General features: G+C 38.7%; 1 protein-coding gene across 1 annotated transcript; it reads left to right on the top strand.

The window, feature by feature from the left end:
- The first annotated feature begins 13451 nt into the window (after positions 1-13451).
- Positions 13452-14881, top strand: LOC126583988 (B-box zinc finger protein 32-like). Its single transcript, XM_050248556.1, has one exon. It carries the CDS (start codon positions 13846-13848, stop codon positions 14659-14661), a length of 816 nt encoding a protein of 271 aa, XP_050104513.1. The 5' UTR covers positions 13452-13845; the 3' UTR covers positions 14662-14881.
- Positions 14882-16130: the final 1249 nt, after the last annotated feature.

Genomic DNA, 16130 nt, shown 5'->3' on the forward strand with positions numbered 1-16130 from the left:
GGCCCAACACCTATTTGCTCGAACCCGCCAAGTTGAATCATTGGTGGCTGAAGTGATAAGTCTCAAATAGGATATCAGAGAGCTTAAGTATGAGAATAAACAGTTGCACAGGCTCGCACATGACTATCCTACAAACATGAAGAGGAAGCTCGACCAGCTGCAGGAATCAAATGGTCAGATTTTACTTGATCATCAGAGGTTTGTGGGTTTGTTTCAAAGGCATTTATTGCCTTCGTCTTTTGGGGCTGTACCGCGTAATGAAGCTCCAAATGATCAACCTTCGGTGCCTCCTCCTTCTGGAGTTCTGCCTAGTATTGAGGCTCCAAATGATCACCCTCTGATGCCTACTCTTTTTGGGGCTCTGCCGACTGCTGAGACTTCTCATGAACAACCTTTGTGAAGGCTCCCTCTTGTTTGTTTATTTTGATTCATGTATATATACATATTTGTAACTTATCGGAGATATCAATAAACAAGCTTTGCTTCATTTCAACGTATTGTGTTAAATACACCAAGGCATTCTTCACTAAGTTCCTTGAATTTTTTTCGTTTGTTGAAACTTGTATGTTAAAGCTCTGAGAGTGAAACATGTATGTTGAGGTAGTGCTCCCTTAATTTCCCGAATGAGGAAAACTTCTCGGTTGGAGACTTGAAAAATCCAAGTCACTGAGTGGTCGTGAGACTTCTGAGTATCAATGTGCAGTAGCATATGGTAGGAGTCCCCCAAGTCTCCAGTCGAGAGAGTTGACGAATGAGGCATTTCCTTTTTAAGTGGTAGCCCAAAACTCCTCCTTCATATGTATTTGTTATGAAAGTTGTTAGGCCTAAAGAAGAGGAGGCCTAGTCAATTTTTTTTATTTTTTATTTTTTGAATTTTCGATTTTTTTTTTTGAATTTTCGAATTTTCGAATTTTTGAATTTTTGAATTTTCGAATTTTCGAATTTTCGAATTTTCGAATTTTTGAATTTTTGAATTTTTTAATTTTTGAATTTTCGAATTTTTTAATTTTTGAATTTTTGAATTTCCGAATATATATATATATATTAAGCTTTATAGGTGAAGCTTTGTAGGTGAAGTTTTGAGGTTGAAGCTTTGTTGGGTACCATGAATTGATTTTGCTTCACACTATCTTGATCAAGATAGTGTGAAGTTTTTGTAGGTGAAGCTTTTGTGTTGAAACTTTGTAGGTGAAGTTTTTGTGGGTGAAGCTTTTGTTGCTGAAGTTTTTGTGGTGGGTTAAGCTTTTGTGGGTGAAGCTTTTGTAGTAGGGGAAGCTTTTGTGGGTGAAACTTTTGTGGTGGGGGAAACTTTTGTGGGTGAGGCTTTTGTGGTGGGGGAAGCTTTTGTGGGTGAAGCTTTTGTTGGTGAAACTTTTGTTGGTGAAGCTTTTGTAGATGAAGCTATTGTGGGTGAAGCTTTTGTAGGTGAAGTTTTTGTAGGTGAAGCTATTGTGGGTGAAGTTTTTGTAGGTGAAGCTTTTGTGGTGGGTGAAGCTTTTATGGGTGAAGCTTTTGTAGGTGAAGCTATTGTGGGTGAAGCTTTTGTAGGTGAAGCTTTCGAGTTGAAGTTTTGTAGGTGAAGCTTTGGAGTTAAAGCTTTGTTGGTGAAGCTTTGGAGTTGAAGCTTTTGTTGGGTACCATGAATTGATTTTGCTTCACACTATCTTGATCAAGATAGTGTGAAGCTTTTGAGAATTTGTAGTTGTCCTCCATTGATGAAGCTTTTGGGGTGAAGCTTTGTTGGGTACCGCGAATTCATTTTGCTTCACACTATCTTGATCAAGATAGTGTGAAGCTTTTGAGAATTTGTAGTTGTCCTCCATTGATGAAGCTTTGTTGAATTTCCTTTTTTTTTTTTTTGGGAAACTAGAAATTTGAAAATGTGAGAGAGAAAACATATACAAATTTTGCTTCCACACTGTTGAGCAAGAGATTGTGATGCAAGCCACACCTTGTAGTAGTCGAAGGTTTGGATGAATCATATAAATTGAATTTGCTTCGAACAATCTTGAATTTGCCTCGAAGGTTTGAGAATTGTAGTTGCCCTCCATTGATGAAGCTTTTGTTGGCACCATAAATTGGTTTTGCTTCACACCGTCTTGATCAATAGTGTGTGAAGCTTTTGAGAATTATGGTTGAACTCCTTTGATGAAGCTGTTGTTGGCACCATAAATTGGTTTTGCTTCACACTGTCTTGATCAAGAGTGTGTGAAGCTTTTGAGAATTGTGGTTGCCTTCCATTGATGAAGCTCTTGTTGGCACCATAAATTGGTTTTGCTTCACACTGTCTTGATTAAGAGTGTGTGAAGCTTTTGAGGATTGTGGTTGAACTCCTTTGATGAAGCTTTTGTTGGCACCATAAATTGGTTTTGCTTCACACTGTCTTGATCAAGAGTGTGTGAAGCTTTTGAGAATTATGGTTGCCTTCCATTAATGAAGCTCTTATTGGCACCATAAATTGGTTTTGCTTCACACTATCTTGATCAAGAGTGTGTGAAGCTTTTGAGAATTGTGGTTGAACTCCTTTGATGAAGCTCTTGTTGGCACCATAAATTGGTTGTGTTTCACACTGTCTTGATCAAGAGTGTGAAGCTTTCTACGAGTTGTAGTGTTTGCATTGTTACAGAGGGGAAATGTCTGAAGCAGATGCAAGATGGCTGAATAGCTTGATCTTCGTATACCATGCACTGAAGTTGTTGTTGGCTTGCAATAAGACTTTGTTGGTGACTATAACTCTTGTTGGGCATAAGTGCTCCCCTAGTTGAGTTGTCAAGCTTAAGGGTTTTTGATTACTTGTGAATGCTAGGAGTTCACATGTACAAGTTGTACCATTCGTTTTCTGGTAGGTGGAATGAATGGTGAGTTGCTTTCATCACTTGGTTGGTGGTACGAAGGTGAGTTCTTTCATCACCTTTCATCACATTTCATCACCTGGTTGGTGGCACGAGGATGAGTTCCTTCTTCACCTGGTTGGTAGCATGAATGGCAAGTTGCCAAATTATATTAGAGTACGGGTTGTACATTTCATCACCTAGTTGGTGGCATGAAGGAGAGTACGGGTTGTACATTTCATCACCTGGTTAGTGGCATGAAGATGAGTTCCTTCTTCACCTAGTTGGTGGCATGAGTGGCAAGTTGCCAAATGATATTAGAGTACTGGTTGTACATTTCATCACCTGGTTGGTGGCATGAAAGAGGGTACGGGTTTTACATTACATCACCTGGTTGGTGGCATGAAGATGAGTTCTTTCTTCACCTGGTTGGTGGTATGAATGGCAAGTTGCCAAATGATATTAAAGTATGGGTTGTACATTTCATCACCTGGTTGGTGGCATAAAGATAAGTTCATTCTTTACCTGGTTGATGGTATGAGTGGTAAGTTGCCAAATGATATTAGAGTACGGGTTGTACATTTCATCACCTGGTTGGTGGCATGAAGGAAAGTACGGGTTGTACATTTCATCACCTGGTTAGTGGCATGAAGATGAGTTCTTTCTTCTCCTGGTTGGTGGCATGAATGGCAAGTTGCCAAATAATATTAGAGTACGGGTTGTACATTTTATCACCTGGTTGGTGGCATGAAGGAGAGTATGGGTTGTACGTTTCATCACCTGGTTGGTGGCATAAAAATGATTTCTTTCTTCACATTTCATCACCTGGTTGGTGAGAATAAGGGCAAGGTGTTGAGGCACATTGTAGCAAGTGTCGAAGACATAAAGTATGTTGAACCATTTCGAAGCACAATTGGCTTATGTATGGATGTGTTGGAATGTATGATGTTTATGTATGAATGTGTTAGAATGTATAATGTTTATGTTGATTGATATGAGTGATGCTTATGAATGTTTTGCTATGCATGAAGGGATCCATGTTTTTGATATGTGAACCATATTGGTTGTAACACTTAGTATCACATACTTTGTGTCAAAGTACATATGTTGAAGCTCTGAGTTAGAGTATAAGGGTAGGTCAGCGTAGACCAAGTGTTCCAGTGCTAGGAACGCAAAAAGACTCAGAAGAAGTTGTCTGAATTCCCTCTTCTTTAAATATTTGTCGAAAGACTTGTGTGACAAAAGATCTCAAACGGTTGAGAGTCAAAACATTTGTAATGTGTATGCCTTCTTGTAATGGCATTTCCTTCAGTACCTAGTCTTCCACTTTGAAAGATTGAGGCTTAGTCCCATAGTCATAATAGTCGACGGTACGTTCACCCTTGGTTGTCTTGATACGAACTTTTATCCCTCTTGTTGTAATGGGCTTGCTGAGAGTAAAAATCCTTCCTCTGACCAAGAGACATATACGTTTGGTGACTTAGCGAGTAGCTAAATGAGACAGGAGATGATGTCATAGGCGTCTGAATGGCCAATATCTCCTCACTTGGTAGAACTTGACTTCCACTTCCCATTTGTTGATAGGGATTAACCATATGGGGGTTCCCTTGGTATGTCCTTACTTCGGTGGATGCGTGGTTGTAAGCCTATGCCATCACCTCAGAGTAAGTCTTCCAAGTGTTGGCATTGATCATGTACTTAAAGAAACAATCACGTAGGCTTGCCGTGAAGGCCTTGAGGGCGGTTTTGTCATCTGCCTCAGCGCAGCGAGAATACTCATGGCTGAAACGACCGGCATACTCTCATAGTGACTCGTCCGGCTTCTAGTGAATAGTGTCAAGTCATTTGCAGAATGCAAGTGATCGGTCTGGAAGATATGTTGAGAGACAAACAGCTTCCGCAATTCCTCAAATGAGTCTACTGTTTCAGGTGGAAGACGGCAATACCAGTTTAGAGCTCTATCAGAGAGAGTGGAAGGGAAGAGAAGACATCGCTCTTCGTCGGTGTGCATCCGATATGCCATGATGGACTCAAAGAGGTTAAGGTGTTAAATTGAGTCATCCCTTCCAATACAGAGTTGTAAACCAAGCTTTTGTTTTGTCTTCGCTTGAAGGGGGTGTCGATGATCCTTCTTGTGAGAGGGTCAGGCCTGGGTTGGTTCCAGTCAGGTATCTCGGCCTGACGTTCGGCCTTCAACTTGTTTACTTCCTCAAAGAGCTGTAGGACAAAGAGGTCCTGAGTGGAGTCATGTACCACTGGAATTTTCTTTCATAAGTCTTCATCGCCTCTTGGAAGTAGGAAAGTTTGAGCAATGGCGGGTGGTTTTTTCTTGGACTCGCCGTACTAACTTCTAGGGCGAGTCTGTCGGAATACCTCAGAGTCCCCAGTACCTTCATGTTCCTCTGGGACCTGTCGTTCCTTCCCTAGATTGACAGCTGGCCTGGGTCGTGGGAGGGGATCGAGTCTTTCAGAAACCCTTGGGTCATTGATCTTCGAGCATATGTGGAGGGGATTCTCTCGACGTTGGTTTAGGAAGTCTCGGCAGTCACGATAAACGGCTTTCGATCCTTCCAACCCTTCTGCAAGGAGGTGTCTTCCTCCACTTCTTCTACTTCGGGTCGAAGCATCTGAGTTGAGTGAAGTCTTATGTTGATCAATGTTTTGATGATTAGCTCACTCCTCATCAGGGATACCCATGTCGAAGGGAGGTGACCCTCCGTGTTGGGAGGCACCCAGATGATGGTTGATGTTCATAGGGGCAACGAGCTCGCGTGTTTAAGTATGCCTAGTTTCATGCAGCATCTTAAAGAGCTTCTCATACTGCTCCTGGAGGACCTCATTCTTCATTGCTATCTTGTTGTTCTGAGCTTATAGCTCATCGACTTTAGCTTGAAGAGCAACCCTCTTTCTTTCCTTCTTTCGTTGCTTCGCACTAGGTGCAAGAGGGGTGTCATTCTGTGTGTTGTGGCTTCCTTCGCTCCCCATGTTGGAGAGGGATGCCTAGTCCAAAGAGAGTGTACGAATGGTGGAAACCAACTTGGAAAAGCTGAAGAGAGTGGGAATAAGTGTCGTTCCCACAGACGGCGCCAAATGTTGATGCACAAAATCAACGAAAACTTTGGTACAACAGAAAATGTTAAGTTTGTGACCTTCGCTAGATTGTTCCGGTCACTAGTATGGATAAGTAAGTAAATGGATAGGGACAGGAAAGCAAACACAAGATGTACGTGGTTCACCCAGATTGGCTACGTCCACGGAGTAGAGGAGTTCTCATTAATTGTGAAGGGTTTACACAAGTACATAGGTTCAAGCTCTCCTTTAGTGAGTACTAGTGAATGATTTAGTACAAATGACATTCGGAAATATTGTAAGAGAATGATCTCTATTTATAAAAGAGAGTTTCTAGTCTCATTCTGACATTGACACGTGTCGTGTTGTGATTGGCTTCTGATGTTGACACGTCACGTTATGATTGGCTTCTGATGTCGACACGTGTCGCACTGTGATTGGCCTCTTGGTTGGAAAGAAACTCTTCTGGGTCATTGACGGTATAATGTTGACCGGTGCTCAGTAGTTTCGGGATTGGTCAAGTATGGTACAAACAGATTTAATAAAGACCTTTTAAATGATATAACCCCTCGATGTACTACCTGTATAGTTTCTAGGAAATCATACTACATATAAGTATGAAGTCAAATGTAAATCAACATTAAATCCAAGAATAATCCAAAATCACTACATATCGACAACAACATAATAAAATCAGGTGCTCATCAATCTATGATAACCCACGAGTCGGAGTTGCCTAACGCAACTTGTACGACTCATAAATAAATCTATGATAACACATAAGTCGGAGTTGCCTAATGCAACTTATACGACTCATAGGCAACCTATACAACGGTGTCGGAGTTGCCTATTGCAATCTGTATACCAATGTCGGAGTTGCCTATTGCAACCTGTATGACAATGTCGGAGTAGCCTATTATTGCAACCTGTACGACAATGTTGGAGTTGCATATTGCAACCTGTACAACAATGTCGGAGTTGCCTAAAACACAAATATAGTCATGTCATCACTCAATCATTTCAAATAACACCATAAACTCACCTGAACTTACATGTGTGTCCCGCGCTCACCTTAGCACTTCAAAGCATTCACAACAATTATATGTAGGTAATATGCATATGGATATGTCATAATGCAACCTAAAACTCAACCATATTATAGTATTTTAGATTATATAAATATATATATGACATGGCATAAAATGAATAAATTAATTTAAAAGTGTTTGTGGAATTATCAATCGTATATATATACGATAAAAAGGAAAAGACCCACTCACCTGAGGTCTGCTACGGCTCCCTAGTACGAATATCGAGACATCACAAACAATCCTCACCTAGAACAATTATTCAGTCACGTCTCAAAAATCTTATCAATAGAACACGTAACTTACATAAAACACATCCCAAGGACGTTCTAGAATGATTTGAGACCCATTAACCAAAAGTCAACCGTCGGTCAAAGATCAATTGTAGGGTCCACAACCCTATGTAACTCAATCCGGAAGATCCGCATCTCGGATTTCCATTCTGTAACTTCCAAAGATCCACATTGTGCTTCTAAAACATCATACTAAAGTTTCATTACGATCCAACAATTGGATCTTCGCCAATTGCCAATTCAAGTGGGGGTCAACGTTTTATTTTACGAACTTACAAATCTAATTCGGGAAGATCCGTACGTCAAATTTCCAATCCGTAAGTTTCTAATATCCTCAAATATTACATACTATATTTTATTAAAGTTTGGTGATGATCCAACGGTTGGATCGTCAATTCACATAATGTTCAATTAGCAGTCTTTATCAAAACTATGTTCAAACGATGAGATTTCATTAATCAGACTTCACCTATGGAATTGGGGTGTCAAACTTAACTTAGAAAGGTCAGGGGATGACTCGGCTTACGCACCGCCACCACGCGCCGTTGCACACTGCGGTCGCCCGTCCCGATTCGCCGAAAAATTCAACTATCTCCAAAAATTCTAAAATTTTATAGAAATAAAGATCTCGAACAGTAGAGCAAGTTTTATACTTGTGGCCAAGTCCAATTTGGCCGGGAAAGGCTTCAATTTCACTCAAACTTGCCGGAACCCTAAAAAGGGTGAACTTCGATTCTCCTACCTCGGTGTTCCAATGTTTCTACCACTTGTTGGGTCATGTTCCTGGGTCCAAAGAAGGGAGTTGATTGGGGGTAGTTTTAGGTGGTGGAACTCACCGGATTGCAGGAATCACCGTCGAGCACCTCCGGTGCTCCGATGGAGTTCCTCGCGGTTTAGGCCTTAAAAACCCTTGATCTTTGGTGGAGATGGAAGAAGGGAGGTTGAGGAAGAAGTTTTAGGTGATAGATGTGTGAATTTCAACTGAAAAATGATGGAGATTGGCTGGAATTTGGCCGGGTCGAAACTGGGTTTGTGGTGGGTGTGGTTGACGGGAAGAAGGAGATCCACCTTCCTAATTGGCTGCCCTCCTATTCTTCTAATTGGTCCCTTGCCCTTTCTCTGATTGGTCCCTCCTTTCTTCCCTTAAAACTGATTGGTTACCACTCCCACATGGTGGGAGTTCGAATTAATTTATAACTAAACTTTAAATAACCAATTTCAAACGTCTGTAACTATACTATTATAATCTGGACTCACAAACGACTTTTGCCAATACGTTCGTAGTGACGAGTACTACAAAAATATGCTAAAAAAAAAAGTTCCACGTCTCTCTAACCGATGGTCAACAAAGGTCAAAATCTTTGCCTCAATGAGGCATTTTCTAAAACTCAATCTCATCCAGCCCACCAAACGGCCCTGTTAAAATTAAAAATGTTGTCTTATGTTTATAAACTCTCAATCCAATAGACTATTGACACAAACTAATTTTTAGTTTGGCGATATTGTTATAAAAAATTAATAAAATCGAATTTAAATTTCTCATCCGAACTTATAGCAAAAAAAAAAAAAAAAAAAAAAATAATAGCACTAGTTGATTAAACACATGTAAAATGTGTTTGAATACAACTGTATGTTGGGCATGGACAAACGTCATGTGTAAAAGGTAGTACTGTTTTTCGGTTAGGTTTCTGTTAACACATGGACAAGTTAGGGATCGATGATTATCGTTGGCATGGGGTGATCAAATTAAAAAAAAAAACGTGTTTTAAGCTCCTAGTTAAAACCCTAAACCCAACCACATGTTCATGTTTGTCTCACAAGTCACAACCTCGTAGTACTTTCTTTCTTAATTTGCATTCAATCATGTTTTATGCTCGTGAAAGTTATATAATTCAAGAAACGTAAAACTGCACGTCAGAACTAATCATAAGCTTATTCTATAATAAGCGAGAAGTGTTAGGATCAATCGCATATCGATTGATTTATTGATATTTTATTGATTTCCAGATAGTTTCTCTGTATCTTCTATTTCTTTGATCACACGATGGGTATAGGTTGCTTAATTAGGGAACTGAGGCATGTTGATGGATTTACATAAAGAGAGAGAGAGTGAGATGAAATTTGAATTAATTGTATGTGATGTTGCTTAAGGAGAGGGATTTTCAATTTTATACAACAAATGGAGAATTTTTTATAAAAAAATTTATTATCATTAAGAGGAGGTGTGGGTTCGAAACTATTATAATAATTTAAAGAAATGAGATTTTCGAATTCGGGACGCATAGATAGAAACCCAACACCGTATCCCCTAAGATAATGGATCACATGCGAAACATAATTAAAATAAGAAACAACAAATGGAGACTAATTTTGGTATCTATTTTGCATTCTTTTACAATAAAATTGACTCTCCATTAATAGATATCTTTCGTAAAAATAAATTCAATCCAAAACCTTTATCCATTTAATGAAATTTCAAAGTTTCTAAGAACAACATATTCGTCAAATTATTTGGTCACAACTAGATGTCACAATCATTTTCGGCTTTGATAATATTTTGCAATTGTATCTTCGAAGTGAAACTTAAGAAGTAGTTGATTCAGATCGTTAAAATTCAATGCAAACAAGTCCCGCAAATACTTCTAGTTTCTCATAAAAACAAATGAAGATCTATTTCCTTAAGTCTCATTACAATGTGATGTCAATATAGCAATGTCAACACGGCACTAAAGTCACATATTATGAATATAAAAATATGATATTGTTAGATTATTGACGCAAGTGTCAACAATTCCTAAGGGTTAATTCGTTATAACTCAATTTTCATCAACGATAAAAACCAATAAGCATGTACTAACGCAACAAAGATTCTAAGAAACATATAGACTGCCCCCATGTAATTCACAAACAACCAACACATAAAATTTGTGTGGTTCTCGTTGCCCAAAACTCCTCAAAAAAAACATCTCAACCTAATGTCACATTTCAAAAACGAGATCGATGCCCTTCTGTAAAAGCAACCTCTCATGCAATTGCTTTTTGTACCATTAATTTTGTGCACACAATAACCTCTCGATTGATTAAAATTTGAGTTACAACAAAAGGAGAAAAGGATAGCTCCACATGTCGGTCCCACCGACGAATCATTCGCATTCCAAATCACGCCAAACTTGCGCACCACCACCGCTCCCTCGCTACCACCGCAAGAGATTTTTCAGTATAATCGGTACACAAAATAATATATCACGTATTATTATATAAATGATGAAATATGTATGTTAAAACATCAATAATTAAAAAAATAAAACTTGTCACTATTTATATAAAAACACGTAATGTACTATTTATGTTCTGATCATAATAAAAAAAATCTCTCCCCCACCGCGTGGTTCTGCGTCAGCCGTCAGCTTTTGCCGCAAACGTGGCGCTCATCCGCTGGGCCGCTGCCTGATTCAACTTTTTAAACCCATTTTTTAAATTTCTTTTGCTGTCAGGTGCAATGGTTTGATTTGTGTGGTTGAAATTGGAGTTGAAAAGTAACTGTCCGCTGAGATTTTGCCACCCGTCGAACTAGTATGGTGAGGGGGTCACGCATCACGACGAGCGTTATGAAGGCCATGAAGCAGCTCCGCCGTGACCCCACCACCGTCTTCTCGTTCAAAACATAAACAGAATAATGGACGCTTCTGATTTTATCCACTATAAAAATATCTTCATAAACTTGCTTAACTATTAATTTTTTTACATTTTATAATCATTTTCTTTTGATTTAAAAAAAACGTGTCACAAAAAATACTTACGTGTATCAAAGAAAATCTTAAATTTTTTTCACCCGTACGCAGTATTTAAAATATTGGTATTGGTGAAAATATTGATAATCAAATTTGTAAAGATATCAATAGATATATCGTATATCAATATCGATTGTCTTCGATGAAAATGATAAAAATTTGGTCAAAAACATGAAAATTTTAAAAATATTTTTTAGAGAATGTCATATGAAGCCACAACACACGTATGAATCAAGAATTAATGATTAGATACTGTGTAAACAATAAGTATGTGATATGTGAGAAGAAAAACTTTCTTATAATGACAAGTAATAAAATAAAGCATTTCATTAGAAAGAATAAATTATACATAACTTAATTGAAATTTTCGTTATGAAAACAGTGCAAGTTTTATTAAAGTAAACTAATACCATAGAAAAAGAAATTAAAAAAAAATAAAGAATGCATAGGCTCATGGATATTTCTTGCAAACTTTTTGCAAAATGTCTACAAACACTGAATATTTCCTAAAAATATTGAGAAAATTGACTGATTTCCGGATATATCGTGGATATGCCCATCTTTCCATATCGTTCCCTGAATTTTGGAATATTTCCGTGGAAATATCGAGCATATCTAGGATATTTCAAACACAGCTTGTAAGTGAGAGGTCTTAGATTCGACTCGTGTTAAAGATGAATTTGAACCACATTATTGTTAGTCTATTGTGAGGTTAAGATTGCTATTTCCACTTAGATATCGTTCGTTAAAAAAGATTACATTACATGTCAAACGATAGGTAGAAAGAGTTATTTTTTAATTTGATTGAACACGTTTGATTGTAATGATGCTTCTCATGACTAGAAATTCAAGCAAAAGTAATTAGCAAAATTTACCTCATATACATAAAAAAGGGAAATTATAGCTCATGCAGTTCAATTTATTATAAATAATTTATTTTCTAATTTTGACTTTTTTTTCAATGCCACTATTTCTACTAACATGCAATCGTCAAGATGCATGCTTTAAATATACTGTGTTGTGAGACTTGTAACTCTGTCGATTACGAACACTTCACAAACTCATTTTTCATCATAATCTTTTAAAACATCACCAGTTCCATTAAAATTATAAAATTGAGCACTCGATTGAGGCAGCTAATATCCAGGAGAGAATCTTGCCTTGTATGGCTAGAAATGTCTTCCCCTTCGACTTCTCAGGGTTTGGGCATTTTATTTTCAAAAATTTAATTTCTATTAAGAAAAGCATAAAAAAGAATATTATTTATTTCAACGTAAAAAATCATTTTTTAAGTGAAATTGTCAAAAGTTTATCATGCAAAAGAAGTTCCAAAATTTTGCAAGGTGTTTGGAGGTTGTGATTTTCAATGATGGTGACGCAGTCAAATAGTGACACGTGGTGATGCTTCAAAATGCCGCTCAAACTTCTGGTGGAGAATTAGTTGCTGTTGGAGGCCCCACTTCGCACCACAGTTAGTAGCAGCCAGATATTTCTTCAGGGGAATCTCAAATTTATTATTTAATATTACAAAGGCCAAAGAACTGTTATTCACTATTTTGCCCCCCGCCCTTTTTTTTTATTTTTAATCTTTTTACTGAATTCATCCTCAACACCAAATAATATTTTTGATAATACCCTCAAGAATGCCACAATATTTTTTAGTAGAGAGTTAATGTTAGTGAATTACATAGTTAATTCTTAGGAGGTAAGAGAAAGAATCAAACTCGCACCGTAATACATAAAAGTTATCGTGTTTTGTAATGTGGTAAAACATCAATTGCGATAGTGCCACAATGTTTAGTTTTTCTTAATATGTTTTAATAAGAAAATAACGTCCTTATAAATGGAGAAATATTACAAACTCATAGTGATCATATACATAAAATACTGCAACTGAAATCAAGTTTTGATTCCATTCTACTGCAATTAGTTTTTTAGGGCATCTCTCTACACAATGAAATTCAGAGTTCGAACAACGAGCAATATTCTTGAATTTGAAGACCATGCGAGTTTGGTGAGAAGTTTGAAAATGATAATCGTGTTACTTAAAGAATTTGAAACTGAAAAACAATGAGTCAAACATGTTATAATTATAATATTTTATGGCGTATTGTTTTTGTAATCGATAAAAAGAAAGTTTCTGAATGAGCCTTATCTTTTAAACCTCAGAAGTTTTTATAACTTCACCTTTGGATAATCAGAAGCGAGTCACTTAATATGAGGTTTTGTGAAGGAAAAAAAAAGAAGTTATTAGAAGGGGATAGAAATGCAATAATGAAAAGTAAGAGGAGTGATGGTTGCAAAACCCAAGGGTTGGAATACATGAGATAAGAGCATAAGTGGGCAAATTTCGAGGGAAACGAGGATTATTATGTGGACAGAGACAGAGTTGTGTGTTAAAAGGAAACGTCTTGGAAGCCAAAATACAGACACATGAACTTACGCACTCTAATTTCTCTTTCTCTTCCTCTCCCTCTCCCTCTCCCTCTCCCTCCTCTCATCATTCCTTCTCCTCCATAACTTTTCTTCCTCCACTCAAACACTCCCTGCATTTTCAGCCATAAAATTATAAAAAAAAACAAAAAAATCTCTCTCTCTCTCTAGCCTCTCTGTCACTCCCCACACCATTTCATTCCTCCACTCCACACCTCCTTTCTCTCCATATAATCCCCCTCGCCACACCCACATATCCTCTCACCGCACCAACTCTCCCAAACTCCCAAATCGTCTCGAGACTTCGATTCCTCTTTTACGCTCCGCAGGAAATCGAGAAATGAAGAAAGTTTACAGGGCTTGCGAGCTCTGCGACCAGGAAGCCTCTTTCTACTGCCCCTCCGACTCCGCCTTCCTCTGCTCCCGCTGCGACGCCCGCGTCCACCAGGCCAACTTCCTCGTCGCCCGCCACCTCCGCCAGCCTCTCTGCTCCAACTGCAAATCTGTTGCAGGAACCCGCGATCTCCACTCTCTCTGCTCCTCCTGCTCGCCTGAATTTTTTTCCGGTGACTGCGACGGCGACGCCAAGTCGTCTTCGTCGTCGGATTGTTCCGCCTGCATATCCAGCACAGAAATGGGGACCACAAAGACCGGGTATGAGAATCGGAAATCCGAGAGCTCCGTGACGGATGTTTCCGGTTCGAATGTTCCGTACAAATTCTCAGGCATGAAGAGGAATATCCTGCCCAAATTCTCCGGCGCCAGGAGGAATAATAGCGTACGGAGGGCGCGAGCGCGAACTTCGAGGAGCGTGGATGCGAGAGCGGAGGGCAGTTTCGTAAATTGGTGTAAGAGGCTTGGGGTGAATGGTAATTTGGCGGAATCGGTGGTTTCGACCGCGTCAAATGCGTTTGGATTTTGCCTGGAGCGGTTGGCGAGTGTGCCTCCGAGAGTGTGCCTCGCGGCGTCGTTTTGGTTCGGGTTGAGGTTCTGTGGGGACAGGTCGGTTTTTACGTGTCAGAATCTGAGACGGGTGGAGGAGCTCTCCGGAGTGCCGGTTAAGCTGATCCTGGCCGTCGAAGCTAAGCTCGGGAGTGAGCTGAGAGTTAGGCGCGCACGGCGGGACGATCTGGAGGAAGGCTGGGCGGAGTGTTGAGACTTGAGAGTGTGTGGAGTCCTTTCGCACGTGCGGATGCGTACGCGTGTGAACTCAGGTGTCAATTATGATAGTGATTAATTAGTCCGTAGAACATTTAATTAGGCTCCAGCTGAGGGGAAAATGATTAAATTAACTTTGTAATTTCGATTGGTTTTCGTTAGATCACAACCAGAAATTCTTGAAAATGGATCGATCTTGGCCACATTTTCATCATTAATTTTGGTTCTTCTTAGTGTTTTAATTCTTGACCATTTTATGGCTATTAATGCCCTAATATCTCTAGGGCTCAAAGTCTTATCTCTTATGGTAGAGGATTTTAGCTTATATTCTGTACACCACAAGAGTTTTGACTCTCGAAGTGGCCTCTTGTCCACATTTTGATATGTGAGAGCAGAAAATTAGGAATAATGAGGATTCTGGAGATTTTTTAATCACGTTCGTTCATCGTATATCGTGCGGTAAAATTAAATATAAACAGTATTTAATGAAAATTACTCTTACAATATACGATGAACGAATGTGATTGAATGATTCTTGGGAGGATCCTCATTTGAAAATTAGCGCCACACTATTCAAAGAAAGATCCATGTCACTAAAATGATGGGATTCCGCAAATGATGATTTAGTCTAGTAAAATTAAGTCCTTTTATTTTGTTAGATCTCAAATTACATGGACATAAGTTTTTTATATTATTAATTAGAGGTGTGATATCCACACTTCTTTTTACTTCTCTCACACCTTTTTAGTTTTCAACCGTCGGATCGGATGAATTGAAGAAGATCAACGGACAGAAATTAACAAGGAGTGAAAAGTAAAAAGAGGTGTGTGGATAACACATCCTATTAATTAACCCTTAATTATCTCTCTCATCAACTTGAGTTTAATACGAAAGTACAAGGTTGCAAAGAAAATCCTCTTGAGCAGTTCAAACTACAATGTCTCGTATAACCACGTTGATACATCATTAGGAAGGATCTGCAACCAAACAACATTAGTAAGCAAAAGAATTACACGCATCCGCCTCAAAATTAGTCTCCCGATAGATGATATGCAACCAAACTTTTGTCTTCTCAATTGGTATTTTTGCTATACAAGAAAAAGGTTTCTCGCACAACCATGTTATCATATGTGGTACAAGATATTAGGATGTGTTACCAGTTACCACATAATTATAAGATGCATGTGTGTGGTGGGTTCAAATTTGTTGACATTTTCTTAAATTACACTCGACACTTGTGTTCAAAGCTATCACTCATCAAGTTAACTTGCTCATCTGACCAAGTAAACTTCAAACTATTGAGAGAGTCCTTTTTAGATAGTGTGGTAGTAAATTTGCCAGGTCTCACCACGTAGAAGCAACCAGAAGGAAGAGGAATACTAAATAGGCAAGTTGGATGCCATACAATGGAATCCATAAATAAGTCGGTACATTCAGTACAAAGAGTGGAACAATTGCAGGACCACC

This window comes from Malus sylvestris, chromosome 9, assembly GCF_916048215.2.
Source record: "Malus sylvestris chromosome 9, drMalSylv7.2, whole genome shotgun sequence".
Lineage (NCBI taxonomy): Eukaryota > Viridiplantae > Streptophyta > Magnoliopsida > Rosales > Rosaceae > Malus > Malus sylvestris.